Source organism: Malus sylvestris, chromosome 8 (genome assembly GCF_916048215.2).
Source record: "Malus sylvestris chromosome 8, drMalSylv7.2, whole genome shotgun sequence".
NCBI classification, from domain to species: Eukaryota; Viridiplantae; Streptophyta; class Magnoliopsida; order Rosales; family Rosaceae; genus Malus; species Malus sylvestris.
The window spans coordinates 11,000,693-11,022,708 of record NC_062267.1 but is presented as its reverse complement, the minus strand read 5'-3'; the positions used below and the strand labels follow the sequence as shown (position 1 = coordinate 11,022,708).

General features: G+C 38.6%; 3 protein-coding genes and 1 non-coding gene across 4 annotated transcripts; 2 read left to right on the top strand and 2 right to left on the bottom strand.

Annotated features, from left to right (window-relative positions):
* Positions 1-724: 724 nt before the first annotated feature.
* Positions 725-850, top strand: LOC126633652 (small nucleolar RNA snoR77). The gene has a single exon (XR_007627130.1). It is a non-coding gene; the product is annotated as a small nucleolar RNA snoR77 (small nucleolar RNA).
* A 239-nt stretch (positions 851-1,089) lies between these two features.
* Positions 1,090-2,786, bottom strand: LOC126630934 (uncharacterized). Its single transcript, XM_050301084.1, has 3 exons — positions 2,590-2,786; positions 2,135-2,378; positions 1,090-1,679 (listed from the first exon to the last, which is right to left on the bottom strand). Exons 1-3 carry the CDS (start codon positions 2,656-2,658, stop codon positions 1,282-1,284), a joined length of 711 nt encoding a protein of 236 aa, XP_050157041.1. The 5' UTR covers positions 2,659-2,786; the 3' UTR covers positions 1,090-1,281.
* Positions 2,787-3,433: 647 nt separating this feature from the next.
* LOC126631353 (uncharacterized) lies at positions 3,434-4,741 on the top strand. Its single transcript, XM_050301507.1, has 4 exons — positions 3,434-3,481; positions 3,529-3,855; positions 3,949-4,080; positions 4,428-4,741. Exons 1-4 carry the CDS (start codon positions 3,434-3,436, stop codon positions 4,512-4,514), a joined length of 594 nt encoding a protein of 197 aa, XP_050157464.1. The 3' UTR covers positions 4,515-4,741.
* An 8,280-nt stretch (positions 4,742-13,021) lies between these two features.
* LOC126633495 (protein SMALL AUXIN UP-REGULATED RNA 51-like) lies at positions 13,022-13,804 on the bottom strand. Its single transcript, XM_050304109.1, has one exon. The coding sequence runs from the start codon at positions 13,703-13,705 to the stop codon at positions 13,184-13,186; it is 522 nt and encodes a 173-aa protein (XP_050160066.1). The 5' UTR covers positions 13,706-13,804; the 3' UTR covers positions 13,022-13,183.
* Positions 13,805-22,016: the final 8,212 nt, after the last annotated feature.

Below are 22,016 nucleotides of genomic sequence, written 5' to 3'. Positions count from 1 at the left end.
AACGACATTGATCGATTTTAAAAATAAAAGATCAAAATGAAGAATTTGATTAATATCATAGATCATTTGCGATAAAAACCTTAACAACAACAACAAAAAAATCAGTCTTCAAGTACACATTTGCCCTTTGCTGTGGGTTTTTTTCTTCATCGAAGCGGTTGTGGGTCAAGTCCATTTGTCTTTCATAAAATTCAAATCCAGCCCATGAAAAATGGAGAAATTGGTTTGGGCCAATGTACAAATTTGTAATTTCAAATCCCCGCGGGTCTCCTCCTCTGTGTATATATATCGGTCACTCGTTTAACCCTACAATTCCCTCAGCCTTCACAACCTAGGGTTTATGGTTTTCGACATGCGCCGAATCCCTAATTGCAATTCGATTCTTTCTTTCCCTTTTTTTTTTTTTTTCTTTCTATTTTTTAGGGTTAGGGTTTCTGCGTTTACCTTTTCCAGATTGGATGTTGTGAAATTTGAATTAAGGCGAATCGAATTATGATTTTTATGGGGCTGGAGTTTGGCTCTTTGGCTTATTTACAACAGTGCCATAGAGATGAATGCAGCTTCCCTACATCAACCTCTCAACCTTTTCACCCAATTTCACCACGTCTTTCTTGCATTCTGGCGATTTTTTCTGATGAGGTTGATACATATATTATCTTGAATTTAATTTGTTTCATTTATTTTTGAATTTAAGGATTTTGGTATTGGATTCGAGCGGTAATTCAGGCAGCCCCCTTGCGATGACGATAGCTTGGGAGGCGTTTAACTACTCGTATATCGATTTGCTTTTGCTCTTCAGATTTGCTGAGATTTCTGTCTTTGAAGCTGGTCTAGTAGGCATCAGTACATTGCTTAAATTTGTTTTCTAAGTTCTCCAACATCTCGAGTTGTTGCATTGGAAGCGATTTTCGCACTCTCGTTTTTTTCCTTCAGCGCTCATTCTTTGGATTTATTAGGAGAATTGAGGGCATAAACAAGGAGACTTGTGTAGAAATTGAACAAAATTGAGCTACACTATATGATTTATGTGAAATTCAATTAATTCGAAAGTTACGGAACAAAACAAATTTCTAAACTGCGGGATCAAACTAAGCAAGGATGGAACCGAAATCAACTCGGAGTTTCCATGGTAATTTATAAAATTTCCCCAGAAGTCGCAGATGTCATTCAGTTTGAACAAAATACTAGACTGGGACTAGGTGTCTGGTAAGAACTGGGACTTACGATGTACAAAACTAAAGTACGAAAGCACGGCTCAACCAAAGTTGTTGAACTTGTTAGTTACCAAGTGACGGGAGTATAACTGTTCTGGAGGAGTTGTGGCTCCATCCAATGTAGTTGCTGTTGCTGATGCCAGTGGTGTAACCCACTCGATCCTTCCATCATCGTTCCACTCGATCCTTCCATCATCGTTCCACTCGATCCTTCCATCATCGTTCCACTGAACCCAGACACTTCCGCCCCATTGAATCTGTTATCATCTGTGTCCATCATTTCAACTTCCATGGGCTCCGACTGACTTGCAATCTGTGTCTCATCTCGTGAAGCTGGTGGGAAGTTGGGTGCAACCCAGGGAACAACAGCCATACACCCATTTGAAACATCTTTGTTTTCCTCTTCAGACCCACGATCCTCTACCGGCTTCAGTGACTTTGAATATCCCCATGAATAAATATGATCTGCCAGAAACAATTCGGTTACTAAAACGCACGATTAACAGACCAGTTTCATGTAAACGTCAGACGGATACTAAAAGTATTCATTCTAAACTGAAAACAAGCCACCATTTTCAAATTTATCTGAATCGAAATATGAGAACTTTGATATACGATTACATCAAAACGGAATTAAACAAAACATAGCTGCCACCAAGTCATCTCCATCAAAAGGTTGTTGATAATATGAACAGACATTGCAAAGAGATCACAAACACATACTATTGCAAAAAGATCACAAGCACATTTAATCACTTTTCAATTCATTCGTCCTACGACGAATGCTTCGGGGCAGCTCAAAAACCATTCAAAGTTGAAATAATAACTTCAAATTAGATAATATGATCACAATGATTTGCTACATATCAAAACCAAAGTTGTTAAAAAGTAATAACAATACATAGATCCAAGAGCCTTACCCCTTAAACCCGGAATCAAGTCCGAATTCACAATGACTGAGAAATCCCGCGAATCGGGTGCTTTGAAAAACCGCGTATTCGCGGGGTTATAGAGCACAAGAGCTTTCTCATCCCCAGAAGGCAAAGGTTCCGTTGGCAAATCATCTGTTTGCATCACAACACTGGTTTCTGGTATCGGCATTTCTTCAAACATCTGAGCTGCACTACTTTGGTATTCATTTACCGTTGCAAATAACCCACCATCCTTCAAAATTTCCACAACAAAAACCGAAAATTACATTAAAAAAACTCTAGCAAATTCTCAAACAGAAAGTGGGTAACAGAGTCCATAACCATAACGTCAAATTTTTGTAACGAATTGTTGAGAATTGCAAAAGGCGAGGAAATAAACCCTAAATTGCTGGGAGATTGGGAACTGAAACGAAAAAGAGAAATTGGGAGCGGAGAGAGCGTACCAATCTCCTGGATTTTGAGAAAGGAGAGAAGTCGTCGTCGTCTAATTCTACAATGTCCTTGCGCTTCATCTCTGCAAATTCAAAAACCCTAATTTGAATCTCTCTCTCGCCGTCAGCTTCCCGTGTTTCGCACCTTCTGCTTCTTCGTTTTGGGTTTATTTATTTGGTTTTGGTTATGGTGGGTGGTTTCTTCTGGGTGTTTCTTCAACCTTCTTCCAATATCTTTCTTCACTAATAAGAACACTTCCCGCCCATAACACGCGGAGAAGGCCCAGATCGATGCTGCCAGTGCTAGCCCAATGTATTGGCAAGGCCCAAATTGATATTGTTAAACAATTTGAATTACTACTTTCACAAGACCATCTAAAGGAATGGACCTCCATTTTATTCAAAAAATGAGAATTTGTTGTGTGACTCACTTCATATCGAATTTCAACAATCTCAATCGTATATTTTGTAAGTCTCGATTCATAGATTGTCCTTGTAAAATTTCAATTCAATCCGAAACTATTTGCCTATTTAATTATCACGATGAAATTTTAATATTTTTCTTAGACCAAAGTGCTCGTCAATTTCTTAAAACTCAATTAGGTGCCTTAAATATTTCCTATTTGACTAATATTTTGCAAGGATGAATCAACTAGTCCCATTTTTTATAGTAAAAAAGGGGATCCCTTCTCTCAAAGGTCTCCCTACTCTCAAACCAAAAACAATATTCAAATTTATTTTGATAAGATAAATATGAAGCTTATTAATATACAAAAAAATGAAGGAGAAATATTTCTTTTTATAGAAACAATTCTCGTGTACGACTTTCATATACACTGAGACACTTATATAAGAAATGAAATCACTTAGACACGCAAGCGTTCCACCTGTTGTGGTCGCTAAGGTAGTGTATCCATCTCCTTGTCATGTTCTAAATGTTTTTTTAAGTAGATTAGAGCAGTTTATAATTATGTCACAAAACAATTTAAAATTTTGTTTGCATTGGAGGAGTGGCAATCTTGTAATTTTGGTAGACACGTCAGACTACACCTCTGGTATTCGGATAACGAGCAGATTAGCAGCGTGCCACTTCACTCTCCCCTGTCTGTACAAAATCTCACCACCAATCCAATCCCAATAGCGGCGACGATGACGTCCTTCGCCCCCTGGAACCTCACTTCTCTACGTACTTCTCCCTCCCCTCCGCCAACGACAAGTCGTTTCTTCAAGCCCGCTAATTGCTCACCCATCATCCAACAACAACAGCAACAACAAGAGGTAAGCCACTGAAAGTTTTAAACTGCAAGTCGTTTGTCTGCAACTGCCGACTTTTCGAACGCTCCGACTGAGTCGGTTCCTGTTTTTTCCAAGGCTGACGTGTCAATTCTGTGCGAGGATTGCAACGGGAGAGGGTGGCTGCTCTGCGACTTTTGCAAAGGGCAGAAAACGAACGTGAAATCCGAGACCAGTCGAATCTACCGGCGATGCCCATCTTGCAGAGCTGTGAGTTTTCAACTCCTCCTCCCAATGCCCAATAATATTTTGTTGTTAAGAGGTTTGATTTTTATGGAGATTAAGTAAAATATTTGCTTTTTGGTGCTTAATTTTTAGGGCTTTTCACTTACCCCTGAAAAAAAAATTTACACTTCAGAAAAACACTTCAAACGCAATTGTCTAAAAAAAAAAAAATAAGAAGAAAGGGTTTTACAACTAAGAATCATTAAGATGATATGTGGATAGATGAAGGTGTTTTTCTCTAATTCAATTCTCGAAGTGTTTTTATATAAAACTTAGAGTTGTCGGTTTTTATTTTTTCTTTCTAATGAACAATATTTTCTTTGGGGGTGCAGATTGGTCAGGTGTTGTGTTCAAAGTGCAAGGTTTTCAAATGTGTCACATTCCCAAATTACAATGATGGTGAGGAGGTGTCTTTTTAAGCCTCCAATTTCTTGTATCAAACATGCACCCGAAGTCTTGAGTTCAATTCTCTTCTCCGCTTGCTAATATATAAATGTGATATGAGTGATTGATTCCTCCAACTTTGAGTTTGAACAGCTTATGTTCATTATTCAGGTTCTCATCTTTTTTCCTTGTGTGTGGTTTTGTTTGAGAGGAAGCAATATTACAATTTACAAGTGAGAATTAGAAAACCATTTTCCAGGTTTTTCTTGTCCATATAAATTGAGTACATTCCTACCATCCACCACTGAAAAATTATGTACCTGAATGCCTAAGTAGGCCTGAGTTCACAATATTTTTAGGCATATTGAGCAGTGCCACTTTTAAGAAATAATCTGTTAAAGTTTTAAGGTAGTGGAAATTGGATTTGGATCCTTCCCTGAGCTTAGAAATCTGAGCCTCCTAACTAAATTACACGGCCTGTTGGATTTTGATGCAACGGCTACAAACAGGGAGTCCATCTGAAAGTTATAATAATTGTAGCATGTTGATGCACAAAATCAGTGAGAACTTTGGTACAACAGAAAATGTTACGTTTGTGACCTTCGCTAGATTGCTCTGGTCACTAGTGTGGATAAGTATGTAAATTGATAGGGACAGGGAAGCAAACACAAGATGTACGTGATTCACCTAGATTGGCTACGTCCACGGAGTAGAGGAGTTTTCATTAATTGTGAAGGGTTTACACAAGTACATAGGTTCAAGCTCTCCTATAGTGAGTACTAGTGAATGATTTAGTACAAATGATATTAAGAAATATTATGGGAGAATGATCTCCTTTTAAAGAAGAGTTTCTAGCTTTGTTTTGGCATTGACACATGTCGTATTGTGATTGACTTCTGATGTTGACACGTGTCGCGCTATGATTGGCTTCTGATGTCGACACATGTTGCATTGTGATTGGCCTCCTGGTTGGAGGGAAACTCTTCTGGATCCTTGACAGTATAACGTTGATCGGTGCTCAGTAGTTTCGAGATTGGTCAAGTATGGTACAAATATAGCCGTTGGATCAAAATCCAACAGCCCGTGTGATTTGGTCAAGAAGCTCAGATTTCTGAGCTCAGGAGAGGATTCAAATCTGTGGAAATTGAGGAAAATGTACGTAATAGAGGACTAAAGAATGTATTAATTTATTCTTGTAGTACCACTCAAGATAGCAATCAGATTAAAGTTAAAGTTTTCCTCGAAGATAATTATAACCATGTAAAGATGAATGGATTATATATGGATAAAATGTTGGGACTGCAAGCATTGCTACTGAGGATTGAAGAAGAAGGGTTTGATCCTTCTGCAAGTTTTCCATTTCTGTTCTTAAGTTGTAACTGAACGGCTGTGATTAGAATTAGCTAACATGCTAGATGAATGCCATCTGGCATATCAAATAGAAATTTAAGTGAGTCATGTACATTGCACGCGTCACGCGTTCTATTTAAGCTGAGTAAGTAGGGTTGCAACGGCTACTATGCTATGCACCCGCACTCCTCTTGTGTGATGTAATTCATTATATGTGAGTCAAGGGGTTGGAGCAACGACTCCATCTTCTTCCTCTCGCTCTTCTCCATTTTTCTGCTACTGAATTTTTCAATCTTTGATTGATTTTTTTGATTGAAATACAAACCATACACCTACAACTATATATTCTAACATAAAAAGTGAAATGAGAAGTGAAAACTCAAATTATCCAAAAAAGTTATTCGATACCTAATATTAGATTAGATAGCTCATAAGTTCAAAGAATATGGGATCAAGGCATATGGGGAGGTAGATGTAATTTTTTATTTTTAAGGATTATAAGAGATCAGACTTTAAGATTTCTTCGTTTTTTACTTCAACATATCTAAAATAATGTAAATTATTTAATTTAATTTTAAGCACCCAACGAGTCCTAACTAAACAATCTACTTTGTGCAATTTTCAGTGAGACTAGCAACGGTACTATCTCTGTTCAGTGACACACATATATTACTAATGTTTTAAATATATATATTTTCCTAAGTTGCAAGTACCAGGACTATATAATCTCTGAGGACTATTAATATATAATCACTTGGTAATTGGTTAATGTGGATGCAAATTTCTTCCTCCTTGATCTTGGATAAAATTGCACCTACAAAACAATTAACACATTTGGTCAAGGCCAAGAGCCTCACGCGTCCACTATGAATTGGAGCAGGGGGTTCTTTGGCCGAAGAACCTCCGATGCCAAAGTTAGAATTTAGAGAGAAAGTGTTTGAGAATTTCAGCAAGAGACTTGGAAGTAGTTTTTTTTAGAGAATGGAGAGCTATTTATAGGGATATGGCCGGCCCTATTAGGAGAATAGGGACCGGCCATTTGGGGTATCTTTTGGGTGTAATTTATAGTTAATTAGCCATTAATAGATTAATTAGGTAATAAATCCATTAATTGACTAATTAACATAATTTGAAAGAAATAATTTGGGAGTTACCTTATGGGAAAGATTTGATGAGGATGGATGAAATAGATTTTAAATTGTTACCTATTTTGGGCACTTTTGATTTGGTTGAGGGATGATTGCCCGCTGCTCACGCGTAAGAATCCCGATATGCCTCAAGGGTATTTTTGTCATCTTTTATCCAAAAAATCCACGTGTCGCCTTGTGATTATTTTTGGCTCCACAAATGCCCGCACACCTGCTGGGCTGCTCGCAGGAAAGGGCAGTAAGTGTAGAGATCTCCAACTTTGATGCAGATTATCTCTTGGACTTGGATATAGATTCTTCTAGGAAATGGAAATAAATCGTCTCTAAAGCCTATTTAAGCCTACCTTAAGTAGGGGATTAAATCAACTTCGGAGGGCAATTATTTATCCTTACAAGAAAGAGAGAAAGTTAGAGGATATTTGTTCCCCCTCCCCTAGCATTCTTCTTTGCTTGCCTGTGCAAAGAACCGTCTTCCGTTGATTTTTTTTGTCTTCTTTGCGCCACACCAATGTAAGAAAAACTTAATTCTCATTGTCTTCTTCTTGGGAGGTACTGCCATGAGACAGCAGTCGGCTGGCAGGGGCCAGGAGTCGGCTTGGCATGGGCCAATGAGATGGTGTGGCAGGGGCCATTGTTTGTGCTGCTCTCTTGATTAAAGCCAAGGATTGGCTCGGCATGGGCAGATGAAGTGGCATGGCATGGCCAATGGTTTGGGCTGCCATGTCTGGGCTGTTTGCAAAAAATGAGGAAACTGCTTGAGTTTAATTTCTCAGCGGTCGTTGATGGAGCAGTCAAGGATAGAGCTGCTAAGATCGGAGCTATTGAAGATGAAGTGTCAGATGAGTGAACTGTTAAGTGCAAAAGTGGTTGCTGCCCCCCTGACCATTTGCTACCTAGTTGATCTTCAAGCATTCGATCTTTTAAGCTATGTGGCCTTTTCGCACTGGAGAGCTTACCCAGATGGGTGTCAGGGAATTAGTTTACCCTCTTGGACTGGAGAGCAATTAGTTTATCCTCTTGCACTGGAGAGCAATTAGTTTATCCTCTTGCACTGGAGAGCAATTAGTTTATCTTCTCGCATTGGATAGCAAACCCATATGGGTATCGAGGAATTGGTTTACCCTCTTGCACTGGAGAGCAATTAGTTTATCCTCTCGCACTAGAGAGCAAACCCATATGGGTGTCGGAGAATTGGATTACCCTCTCGCACTGGAGAGCAATTAATTTATCCTCTCACACTGGAGAGCAGACTCATACGAGTGTCTAGGAATTGGTTTATCCTCTCGCACTGGAGAGCAATTAGTTTATCCTCTCGCACTGGAGAGCAGACGCAGAAAGAGTTTTGAGCAGTTTTTATGGACAGCAGCTGAGCCAGGCTTATGAATAACTTCTTCAATCTTCATTGAGAATAAAGAAATAAATCAACTGTGCTGTAAGGTAGAAACTGCATAACAAACTGGATAATCTTCGGCTTGCGAAGCCTTGTTCGTCGAGCTACTTGAGAATTCGAACTTATTTGGAAAAACCTAAACGAGGTTCAGGGGGTGATGGAGACTTCCCCTGCTTATGTAGACCGTTTCGTTGACCTGCCAAGATACTCATCGCATCGGCCTTCATTTGTCAGCTTCTCAAGGTAATGCTTCCACTTCAGGCAATCGTTGGTAGTGTGGCCCGATCCTTGATGGAATAAGCAATACTTTGTATGATACAGCCTGGTAAGATCGCCTTTCATGGGTGGCGGCAGTTCAAACCAAGGTTCGTTCTTCAACTTATGGAGAATTTGGCTGATTGGAACTGTGAACTTGGTGAATGTTTCAGGCGTTGAGTCTTCTTTGGTCGGGGAATGTTCCATGTGCTTCTTTTCCAACTCATTTTTGTTAGTCTACTTGGCCTCGTCCTATAGTGCATGTTTTTCTGCCAAAGCATATGAAGTTGCTAGGGTTAGTTCTTCTCCCATGATTAGTTTTCTGAATAAAGGATAGTTTGGTGGGAAGCCCATTTCTGAATGCTGTCGTTGCTATGTCCTCGTTACAGCCAACAATCTTGGCCTTCTCCACTTTGAACTTCTTGACATAATCGCGAATTGTCTCCCAAGGGTCTTTTACGATGCTGAAGAGATGGTCAGATGTTATTTTGATTAAGCAATTAGACGAGTATTCCTTAGTGAAAACAAAGGAAAGTTCGTTGAAACTCCGGATCGACTGCGGCAGTAGAGTGTGAAACCAGTTTTACGCCTCGCCTTGTAGAGTTGTGGCAAAAAAATTTCACATAAGCGCATCATTGTTCCTGTAGAGGATCATGGTATTGCGGTAGTGCTTAAGATGTCGATCAGGATTATCGCCTCCCTTGTACGGAGTGAAATGAGGCATAGTGAACCCGCAAGGTGGATCTGTTCGCTCGATCTCATTCGTGAATGGTGACATGCTTATGTTGGTCATGTCTCATCGAAACGCATCGTCAGCAGGCTCGTTACGTTGGAAACTGCGCAATCGTTCATTTAGAAACCTTTCAACTTCTTCTTGAATTTACCTTTGCTGGGGCAGTGGAACTTTCGGCTGGCCCTGGTCGTGACCTCTGGGTTTGGGCCGCTCTTCCTTATGCTCGACTCGTCTATGTCGCGGCTGCAATGCATGTGGCATGTTTTTGGCAGGCGAACGGGCTGCTCGCAGGGTACCGGTTGAACTTGACTAGGATTGAGTGACTGCTTCTCTCCGTCTACTATGCTGCTTACTCCAATGTGAGGTGGAGAATACTCCTTGCGAGCCTAGTTGTGAATGAACACTTCGCCTAGAAGGTTATCCATGTTGATAATCAGAGTGTGACTTCAACCATGAACGTATACTCGTCCATGGCCTTGATCGGGAATGCACGCTCCTCTGCGCGCTAAGACGAGAGTATACATTATCCCAAGGACCTAGGCGGGAGCGTAAACTGCCAGAATGCTCTGATCGTGGCTGGTTGATGGGCTACTTGCCGGGACGCTGGTGGAGAGGTTTATCTGCCCTTGTCCTATTTTGAGACACTTCGTTTGGGGCACGTTGGATCTTAGTGCATTGCAAGAGTTGATTCACTAAGTTTGTCTGTTATGCAAGGACGCACATCGACTTTATGACTTGTCGAGACAAGTGTTGTTCGCCATTTAGATTGGAAGAGCTTGGAAGGAATATGCCTCTTTGAGCAGTGGAAGTGTGGTAGGCTCCGGGCGCGAGATTTGAATTGGGAAATGTCAAATCCATGGAGAAACATGGTGCAAATGCCCCTGGTTCCATCGTAGGCCCATAAATTTAAAGTTGGGACGGTTGAACTAATCTTCGACCGATTTGGGCTTCTTGGAATGCCATGGGAGCAAGCTGGGCCACTAGAGTAGGTTGCTCGGTGCGTGATGTACGCGAGTGCGAGGCTTAGGCTCGGCTTGGCAACGCATTGGGCTCGCGTTGGGCTTGGAGTGACATGGCTTGGGTTGTGGCCTTGGTGCCGTGGGCCTTAGATGGCACGGCTTGGGCTTGCTTTGGTGGCACGGCTCGGGCCGTGGTAATGGTGCCATAGACCTCGTCGCTGGTGGCCACCATAATGGCCATCGCGGTGGTTCCAACCTCGTGGTAGTGGTACTGCTCCACTTATTGTCACATTTAGCCTCATGGATCGCCACGGTCCCATCTCTTGAATATTGGAATTTTCACTTGTTGAATTTTCTAAGTTTCTAGCCATTGCACTTCTCTTTTATGTTTTATCAAAGAATTTTTGCAAATAAAAAATTCTAATAATAGAAACGTACAAAAAATCTACAAATGGACAACAAAATAGAAAAATCTTTGATGCGAGAGTCTTCTACGAGTGTGTGACTCTTCTCTCAATGAAAGCACCAATTTATGGATGCAAATTTCTTCCCCCTTGATCTTGGACAAAATTGCACCTACAAAGACTTGGAAGTAGTTTTTTTGGAGAGAATGGAGAGCTATTTATAGGGATATGGCCGGCACTATTAGGAGAATAGGGACCGGCCATTTGGGGTATCTTTTAGGTGTAATTTGTAGTTAATTAGCCATTAATAGATTAATTAGGTAATAAATCCATTAATTGACTAATTAACATAATTTGAAAGAAATAATTTGGGAGTTACCTTGTGGGGAAGATTTGATGAGGATGGATGAAATAGATTTTAAATTGTTACCTATTTTGGGCACTTTTGACTTGGTTGAGGGATGATTGCCCGCTGCTCGCGCGTAGGAATCCCAATGTGCCTCAAGGGTATTTTTGTCCTCTTTTATCCAAAAAACCCACATGTCGCCTTGTGATTATTTTTAGCTCCACAGTTAAATTCTGGTTCCATGTACAAATGTCAAATGGGTGTTTGGTGTATCTCCATGGAATGGAACTTGTAGGAAATATTAGTATTTGGCAAAGTAATTTATATAAAACAAATATACTTTTATCGTTACATTTTGCATTAATAATATAAAATTATATAAATAAAAATTTACACATATTTTCGTATCATTGACATGATACAATAGCAATGTACACTTGACATAAAAGTCTTTCTTCGTGGTTCGGATTCAGGGTTTTCTAAGACATTATTGGAAGTTACAACTCTAGCCGCAGGTTTTCATGAAATGCTGAAGAGATTTTTCAGTATGATCGGCACACGAGATAGTACATTATGTGTCACTATATATAAATGATGAGATATATGTGTTAAAAAGTTAATAACTTAAAAAATAAAATTTCACACCATTTACATAAAAACACGTAGTGTACCACTCATATTTCCGTCACAATAAAAAATTTCTTGAAATACTGACCCCTAGAGCCAACAACTATGAAACTGAAGCCGCATTTCACGTGATTTATTTAGGCTTTTGAGACGTGCAAATTGGACAAAAGAGACTTACTCAATACTACAGACATCATGTGATCCTATCCGTTTTACAAGATCTTACTGTGGATTTTTTAACTCCAAATTGCACCATTTTTTTACATTTTCCTTTGCTTGATTAGTCACCATTGACACATGGTTTTGCTTCCTCAAGTTTGAAACAGAAGAATGCATGTGATGGTCAGTGAACAAACTGTGGAAATAAAATCTGTCAATGTGAGATTTTCGGTGTTTATTACTTGATGTAAGTGCAAATGCCTACAATATAGTATTATTTTTATGCATCAAAAGTCTTTAAACTAATCACTTTGTTTCTGACTTTCTGCATCAAAGACATAGGATACCATTCCTTGCAGATTATTAAAATGCTACGGCCAATCACTCATGTAAGTGTATGGTTGATTTTGACCGTTTGCCTTGTGAGTTCCATAAACATGAATTATTAATTAAAAATATTTTATACATGCGTATACAATTGATGTTAACATTTTCTTATAATTTAGTATATTGGTGCATCGCAAATTCAGACCAGCGGTTAGCTGACAACAAAGATGAAAGTATTGAAAATCTAGAGGCTCTTATAATAGGACAACACTTTAGGTGTTAATAGTACTTAATAGTACTACGGGCATTTTCAAAGTTCATGAAACTGTCATGGCAGACATGGTTAAACATTTTCATTGGTGTCACCAGGAGAAATGTTGACCAAGCCTCTTTTTCTTTTGAATGAAGCACTCTCTTTTTGAACATATTTCATTTTTTTAATCGGATACCTTTTGATTTCTAAAACTAATGGATGATGTTATTTCTTGCAAACATTGGCCAGCTGCTTATGTCGTTAATTGACTTTGTCATCTGATTTAGTGGGGAGCTTTTGGAAATTTTAGGGTTATGAAACCTCATCAGTTTTTCAAATCTTGATTGACATAGCTTTCTAACAACTCTTCATTTTTCATTATTACTTTTTAATGTTGGGATTTTACATACTTTCGTATATGCATCTTCTGATATCAAGATCTTAGATTATTGATTATGACTGCTTGGATTGGGTTCCCGGACGAGCGATTAGTGTCATATTATCTTACTAATTCATTAACGCTACACTATGTATATAATCTGTAAGTATATTACTATATGCAGTTCTGCTACCAAAATAGTAGATTAGATGTCTCAGAAAATCAGATGTTGAATTGGAATTGGATGCCTGACAAAATGCATCAGAGGATAATTTACATAACTCAACTTCAAATCTCTTTCACCTCCTTCTTATCTGAAAGATAAGATCTTGAGGAGTAAAAGAAAAGGTAGGAAAAAAAAAACGTTCAAAACCCTATCTGCACATTGGGCTTTCTGGGTGGTGAGAAAAGTTGAGCTGGCCTTCAGATGATGAGCAGGCTCCCATATTATTGAAGAACATGTCCTTGTCTTCCTCCACCATCTTCAGAATACCTTCAAACACAGAAACCTCACATGGAATCCTCAGAACGCCGGTCTGCTGAAACCCGAACTCCTCCTCCGCCTCCCTCAACAGAATGTGAAAAGCCGGCCGACCCAAGTAGTCAGTTGGGATGACAAACCTCTTGAGCTCTTCCCCAACACAGACAGCAAGGTAGCCTTTGGGGACAGCAGCATTGTTTGATGCTTCAAATGAAGTCGTTGTTTTTTCAGGCAGAGAAAGTGTCCTCTTCAAAAACTTGATGCTCTTGCTGCTGCTAGTTGCAGTGGTGGCGGCGGTGGTGCCGGAGATTGCATTTGATGAGTTAGCAATCTTTCTCCACTTCTTGAGAATCTGTCGGAGCCTGACAATGTCTCTGATCTTGTTAGATTTCTTTGAATCCATGGTGGTGTTCATTGTTACTGAACCAAACTGTCAAAGTAGATAGCTAGCTTTTTGTGAAAGTGCTTTGTGAAATTGCTTCCTATTTGTCCATTTGAGATGGCCCGTGCTTTCAATTTATAGTGGTTGAGGACCTTAAGATTAATATTTAATATACATTTTTCTATATAAACTAATTCGATATATATATATATATATATATATATATATATATAAAGTTATGTAACAGACCTATCAAAAGGTTGACAGTTTCATATATACAAAGAGGACAAGGATTGTCTGCCCTCCGTGCCCTCCTGTGTGGTCACGGTTAAGCCACGTTAATATTTTATATTATTTTTTATTGAGATAATAAGATAAAAATGAATAGTAATATAAAATGTTGACGTGGTTTAACCGTAACCACACAAACAAAAGGGCATGAGAGAACACAGGAACAAGGAGGGCGGACAATCCTTGTCCATACAAAGAAGCTCAGGTCTCGGGACTGATTGAGATGGGCTATTCTCGTAACGTGCAATTATGTATGCACCAATAGGAATACTATTCAAACTCTCTCTCGTGAGCAAGTTCAAGTTGATTTACATGTGTAATATTTGTAATCGTTCATATTTGTAATACCATAATTTAAACTCTGCCTCATCATAAAATCAGCCTATTTGTTCTAAAAATATGTATGGTTTTTTATTAAAATTATACTCTAAAATATAAACTTGCCAACCGTCTACTTGTACTGTAACATATAAAGTAATTTGTTATACACGTGATAGTATTTGAATACTATAAAGTAATTTTTCTTTTGAAAAGAGTTTGAACATCGCTCCTATATTTTATGCATCAGTTAAATACGTGAATATTGATCTCTGTCATTGTCTCCGATTGTAGTTTTTAGGGTTTACATTTTCGCACCAATACATGTTTGAGTTTTAAAATTAGGTATATATGTATATAAGAACTCAACTGAAAACGAGGAGTAAAATAGCAATTTATCAGAGTGTGAGAAACGAGCATGACAAATACCAATACTCACGGGAACTCGTAACATTAAACTTACTTTTTTGGCCAAGATATTTTTACTTCTTTAATTCTTTAGGATTTTACAGTTGCGGTGGTCTCAAATTAAGTTATATTTCAGACGTCAAGACTTGAAGATCAGTTCATGTGATTATTTTTATTAATTATTTTCTTATGTTCAAGGAAAATGAAAGGCATAATGGCATGATCTGTGATCTGAAGCGAAGGTAGTTAAGTTAAGTGCTCCACTTTTTTCAAATGAATGATGAAAAAGGTGACGAGTCTAAACCTAAAAGATGCTCAATTATTCGTTCCTGCTTCCTTTTTAAATTTCTTTTTCTCTTTACTGACAAAGAAGGAGAATTCGACTCGAAACACTTGAGACCTCTTTGAAATGCAACTACTCTAAGACCAATATGTGGTCTTTTTTTTTTTTTAACAAACGATATTATCTAAATTAATGATGAGGGGGGTGGGCTTAGCTTCACAATGAGCTACCAATAATGTAGTTCAAATTTGCCTTTGGCAAGAATTGAACTTAAGATCTCTCACTCACAACTAAAGAGAAATACTACTAGACCATTGTACTAAATGACTACTTGTGACCTCTTTTAACATTAGAGAAATAATCTTTTAATATTAGAGAAATAATTAAGTACGTGCTTACGAATATTTTGAGTGTCGAAAAAAGAAGTATAACACTAGACAAACGGCTGGTTAGCATTTGAATATTCCTAGCTACTTTCTTCTTACGTAGTGTGCTTGAGCTTAGTTAACTTTGCGTAATTCGCATGGTGAAGCAAAGGAGCGTGATCATTGAGAGGTACAAACATATATTATAGTAGGACAAATGTATATTATAGTAAGATTAAGCACCTACATATCATTATTGGAAAATAATATTGCAAGTATAACGTGATCCGCACTACTAATCTACAATTTAAGAGGTTTTATTTTATTTTATTTTATTTTATTTATTTTATTTAAATTGTCCTATGGTATTCAAACATTTTGCTTAGCTCGAGAACAACTTGCGTCGATCTCAAATGCTTGTCGAGCCTAGAGGGGATTTTGAGAGGGAGTGAAATGTGCAATTGTATAGGGTCTCAAATTTGAAGGGGCTCCTAAATTTTTATAATCTAACATCATGTAATAATGTTCTATATTTAAAAAATGGAAAACTAACCAAAACACCCTCAAATGTTTCATTTTAATCATAAGGACAAAATAATTCAATAATACCCAAAATGGGCATGTAAAAGAAGACAAGAGAGAGAGTATTTTAAGGGAAAGAGCATTTCAGGGATATCACATGCAAAAGTTGGGCACCAGGAGACAAACCATGAAGCAAATTCACATGCAAAAGGAGACAAGCAAATTTACATGTAAACAAAAAATCAGGCCACGTTTCAGAAACAGTGCTGACAATTTCAACAACAGTAGAAGGATAGTGACAAATGACAAGTACCAAAGAGGTGTCCACACCATTTATTTATAAATAATTTTAATAACATTGTATCCTAATTCAGTCTATGTAAGTGAAGTTTTATTCATTGTAAATATATACCTTTTAACATCCCAACAGCTGAACACCCTACTCTCACCATATACTCACACCATCTTCATACTCTTAAACATCCGTAGCCTTTATAGCATCCTTGTAAACACGTCCTTGAAAACACTTTCTTGTAAACAATTATCTTTGTAAACATTTCATATATCAATAAAAGTTCAAGTGTACATATTCAAGCAATCTCCAAGTCTTAAGTAAGCTTTCTTTTCTTTCTTTAGTGTGTTTGTTTAATTAGACTTCTAATCCAAAACAGGGAAACACTATTGTAGTTATATTATTAACCTGCTAAACTAACGATCATACTTTGTTCGAGCACTCTGTTATAGTTGAATGCTTGTCATACAAATAACTGGACATTAACCAGGGTACCTCTGAGTTCTTCATACCTCTGAGTTCAACCGTTAAGGCCTTATACTTGTATTGTGAGTGGCCGTCATGCTGAAATATGTTGAGTTCCATGTGCAAGGTTTCATGTCTAGTTGTTATAATGGCCATCTGACTATTTAACTGGGCCTGCTTCACGAATCTGGTATATGTGCAAGGTTTCATGTCTAGTTGTTATAATGGTCATCCGACTATTTAACTGGGCTTGCTTCACGAATCAAATCTTTATTAACCATATTTCCCAACCATAATTATTTCCTAAAAAGCAAAAGAAGTGGTAGACCTTGGATTAGAAAATATAAAGCACCAAAAGATAAGAGTAGTTGTAAATGTTATTCATGTGGAGAAGCTGGACATATTAGACCTAAATGTCCAAAATTAGGTAAACAGTCAAAATAAAAAGTATATTTGATGGAGTTGTTTATGTTAGAAGAAGATGAAGATATTCAGTCAATATACAGTTTAGATGATTTAAGTGATAATGAGAGTATTTATAGTATAAAGAGTATTAACATGATAGATTTAGATTCTGAATATTCAAGTAGCACAAATAGTGATTTAGAAGAGTATATGTGTGCATTCATAGAAGAGCAACATGAAGAAGAATATAAATACATTAATCTAGGTTGGCCAAAAAAATGTCATAAGTGTAGTAAATTAGTTGCAAATAAATACTATAATACATATTCAATATTATGTGAAAAGTGTCATAGTAATAGGTTATTAGAAGTTAATTCAGCAGACTCACAAGAAAGTACTACAATATTAGGAAATACTGTTTATAGTATGGAGAAGTCAAAAAATAGTTCTTTAATTACCATAAATTGTGAAATAGAATTAGCAGAATAACATAAGATACAAACAACAACTATGATAGATACAGGGGGTACAAAGAGTGTCATAAGAGAATAATTAGTACTAGAAAAATATAGACAAAAATTAGCAAAACCAGTAAGAATAACACAATTTGATGAGAGACCAGTTTACTTAACATACTGCATTAATAATGAGTCTATTAAAGTAGAAAAACAACAATTTAATTTATCATTAACATTTATTTCACCAGTAGGATCATACCCATTCATTTTAGTTTTAATTTTTTTCAAAAGTTTGCAAGGTTTTTTATTTATGAACCTTAACATAACATTTTTCAAAAGATGCATTACAATAACTGATCAAAGTAATACTGTAAAAGCATACAAAAGTATAAGTATAGAAGAATCTAGAGTCAAGATAGTTATTATTTGGAAAATGTTGATGCACAAAACCGGAGGGGTCTTGGAACAACGTAAATCCGACCGTGAATCTACAATAAAGTAAAGAACACAAGATGTATCGTGGTTCACCCCAATGTTTGGGCTACGTCCACACTGATGTTGATTGTATTTCTCTGTAACTGTATGTATGGATTACAAGTGTGAGGGGGAGTCCTCCAGAAAAAGAAAGAGTTTGAGAGAGCTTTGCTCTGAATATGAGAGCCTCTGTTTGGGGATGTGAGGCTTGATGATTGTGATGGTGATGAGTCCCTTTTATAGACTAAGGGCTCCTTCCATTTTACATAGATCATGGGCTCAATGTCTGGAAGCCCAAGTAACGAGGCCCAATATAATATGGTACTAACAGTAGTCCCCCAAGTCTTCAGTCAAGAAAGTCTTTTGGTTGGAGACTTGAAATTCAGTCCATGTGTGGGCTGAAGTAACTAGATGTCGTCTAGAACTGATACTCGATATGAGGCGGTGTTCAATGTGAAATGATGCTCAACTAAAAGTAGCACATGTTGTGAGGCTGCTCGGCTTGTGGCTTATGTTGCCTTGGTTGGCTCGGCTTGTGGCAATGAATGTGAGGGAGTCCCTTTTATAGAATAAGGGCTCGCTCCTCAATACATAAATGATGGGCTAGAGTTGATGCTCGCGGTGAGGCGGTTGCTCAGCAAGCGGCGATGCTCTCTAATGATGGTGAGGGAGTCTTTTTTATAGAATAAGGGCTCGCTCCTCAATACATAAGTGATGGCTAGAGTTGATGCTCGCAGCAAGGCGGTTACTCAGCAGGCGGCGATGCTTTCTAATGATGGTGAGGGAGTTCCTTTTATAGAATAAGAGCTCGCTCCTTAATACATAAGTGATGTGCTAAAGTTGATGCTCGCGGCGAGGCGGCTGCTCAACAGGCGGTGATGCTCTCTAATGATGGTGAGGGAATCCCTTTTATAGAATAAGGGTTCGCTCATCTATACATGAATGATGGGCTAAGTCCCCCAAGTATTTTTCTTGAGGCCCAGTTGTGAAGCCCAATATATGGTACATAGTGAAGCCCAATATATGGTTGGAAACTTCAAATTTAATCCTTGTATAGGCCGAAGTGGCGGTTGTTTGGAGGCGGTCTTTGTATACCATGCACTGAAGCTTTGTAGGTGAAGCTTTGAAGCTGGAGCTTTTTTAAATGAAGCTTTTGAAGTCGGAGCTTTGTAAATGAAGCTTTCGAAGCTGGAGCTCTGTATATGAAGCTTTTGAAGCTGGAGCTCTGTAAATGAAGCTTTTGAAGCTAGAGTTCTGTAAATGAAACTTTCGAAGCTAATTGACATGAGTGATGCTCATGGATGTTGATATGAGTGATGCTCATGAATGTTTATGTATGATTGACATGAGTGATGCTCATGAATGTTTATGTATGATTAACATGAGTGATGCTCATGTATAATTTTGGAGTACTGGATGTACTTTTGATCACCTGGTTGGTGATAATAGCGGTAGGCTGCCGAATAATTTTGGAGTACTGGACGTATTTTTGATCACCTAGTTGGTGATAATAGCGACAGGCTGCCGAATAATTTTGAAGTACTGGACATACTTTTGATCACCTGGTTGGTGATAACAGCGGCAGGCTGCCGAATAATTTTGGAGTACTGGACGTACTTTTTTTTTTTTACACATAGTATAATTATACAATAATTGCTCCAGTTTACAGAAAACAACTTAATAAAATATTCATCAATGACAATAGGTATGGATGTGCCATGCTTCCTCGGCTTTTCTCCATCTCCAGACATCTTTTCCTTTTTCATTATTTTCCTTCCTCTATTCCTTGCTTTTGCTTTCTGCTTTTACTTTTCTTTTCCACCGCACCTCTCTCTGTCTTTCCACTTGGCAGACAAAAGGAATCATGATAGAATTAATAATATGAAGCTTATCTTTTGCTTTTCTTAATCTCCCTGCTCTTTCTTTGTCCACCCATGTTGCTTTGCAAGGTCATCTTTTGCTTTTCTTGATCTCCTAAGTCACTGACTGAACCAATGCAAAGAACTCGGCCTGGCCATAAGACATGAAGGATGACTTATCTTGTTCAAGTCGTTTGCAATCTTCAATTGAAGCTTAGGCAACTTGCGATCCGGCTCAACCCGCTGCTTCTTTGCTTTCAACCATGACGCCTCCCTCGCTTTGGCAATCTCCAACTCCGTCCACTCTATCATCGGACTGTAATTGCCAGCCCTTTGCAATTCGAGAGTTGTATTAGCACCAATGAAATGACTAAAATAGTAAATTGCATTGAAGGAGGCTCAAGCCCAAAGCTCATTTCGATGGCGGCTCGTCTTCTTCGACTTGCTTCCTTTTATGACTCGGACGACTCTGCCGCTGAGAAACCAACGATGCGATCTGCAACTGAGTTTGCAGCAACATTTGTGTCAACTCGGTCTCCAGCTGGACCCGCTGCTTCTCCGCCTTCAGCCACCAAGCCTCCCTTGCCTTGGCCATCTCCAACTCCGCTTGTTCCATTCTTTGAATCAACTCGAACACGACTCGAAATCTCACCGCAAGTCCCAATAACTTCGTCATCACGATCAACTAAGTTTGGATGTACGGCGGATAAGAGTCCCGTATCGACGTCGTGATTAAGACGACGACGATGGTGGGTATCGGGATGGAGATGAGATCGGCAACAAAGGACTGGAGCTTGGCGTCCATGAGCTTGGTGCAAGTTTCACAGGCAACCTTGTTGTTAGGGTCTTAGGCAAGGCACTGCATAAGAGATCTGGTTGCGCAGCTTGTCGGGGTGACCCTCATTCACGGATTCAGATGTGAATAGGAAAGTCTCAATTCTCTCTAAAGCGTGGATCTGGAAGTGGAGGAAGTTAGAGGGAAGAAAAAGGGGGTTGTGCTTTTCAAACCACACCCTTTACGCAGAGAAAGTAGAAGAAAGGTGGTGGGCCTGAACTTAAAGATGAATCTGCAACTTTCTTTCATTTTTTGCTGCTTCTGATTTCAGAAGCTTAGAAATTGAATGATGAGTACTGATTATGACTTGGAAACGATGAATACTGACTACGACTGAGGGGATAGAGAGAGAAAGGTTACTGGGTTTCTGAGTTTTTGTGATTTTGCAGATTCACGGCGGAGGTAAAAATTTGAAAGAGAACGGACACAACTTTTCGTATCGTTTCCCACGGACGGCACCAAATGTTGATGCACAAAATCGGAGGGGTTTTGGAACAACGTAAATCCGACCGTGAATCTGCAAGAAAGTAAAGAACACAAGATGTATCATGGTTCACCCCAATGTTTGCCCTCCATTGATGAAGCTCTTGTTGGCACCATAAATTGGTTTTGCTTCACACTGTCTTGATTAAGAGTGTGTGAAGCTTTTGAGAATTGTGGTTACCCTCCATTGATGAAGCTCTTGTTGGCACCATAAATTGCTTTTGCTTCACATTATCTTGATCAATAGTGTGTGAAACTTTTGAGAATTGTGGTTGAAATCCTTTGATGAAGGTCTTGTTGGGACCATAAATTGGTTTTGCTTCACATTGTCTTGATTAAAAGTGTGTGAAGCTTTTGAGAATTATGGTTGAACTCATTTGATGAAGCTCTTATTGGCACCATAAATTGGTTTTGCTTCACACTGTCTTGATCAAGAGTGTGTGTGAAGCTTTCTACGAGTTGTAGTGTTTGCATTTTTACAGAGGAGAAATGTCTGAAGGAGATACAAGAGGGCTGAATAGTTTGATCTTCGTATGCCATGCACTGAAGTTGTTGTTGGCTTGCAATAAGACTTTGTTGGTGACTATATCTCTTGTTGGGCATAAGTGCTCCCCTAGTTGAGTTGTCAAGCTTGTGGGTTTTTGATTATTTGTAAATGCTAAGAGTTCACATTTACAAGTTGTACCACTCATCTTCTGGTAGGTGGAATGAATGGTGAGTTGCTTTCATCACTTGGTTGGTGGTACGAATGTGAGTTCCATCATCACCTTTCATCACATTTCATCCCCTGGTTGGTGCTACGAAGATGAGTTCATTCTTCACCTGGTTAGTGGCATGAATGGCAAGTTGCCAAATGATATTAGAGTATGAGTTGTACATTTCATCA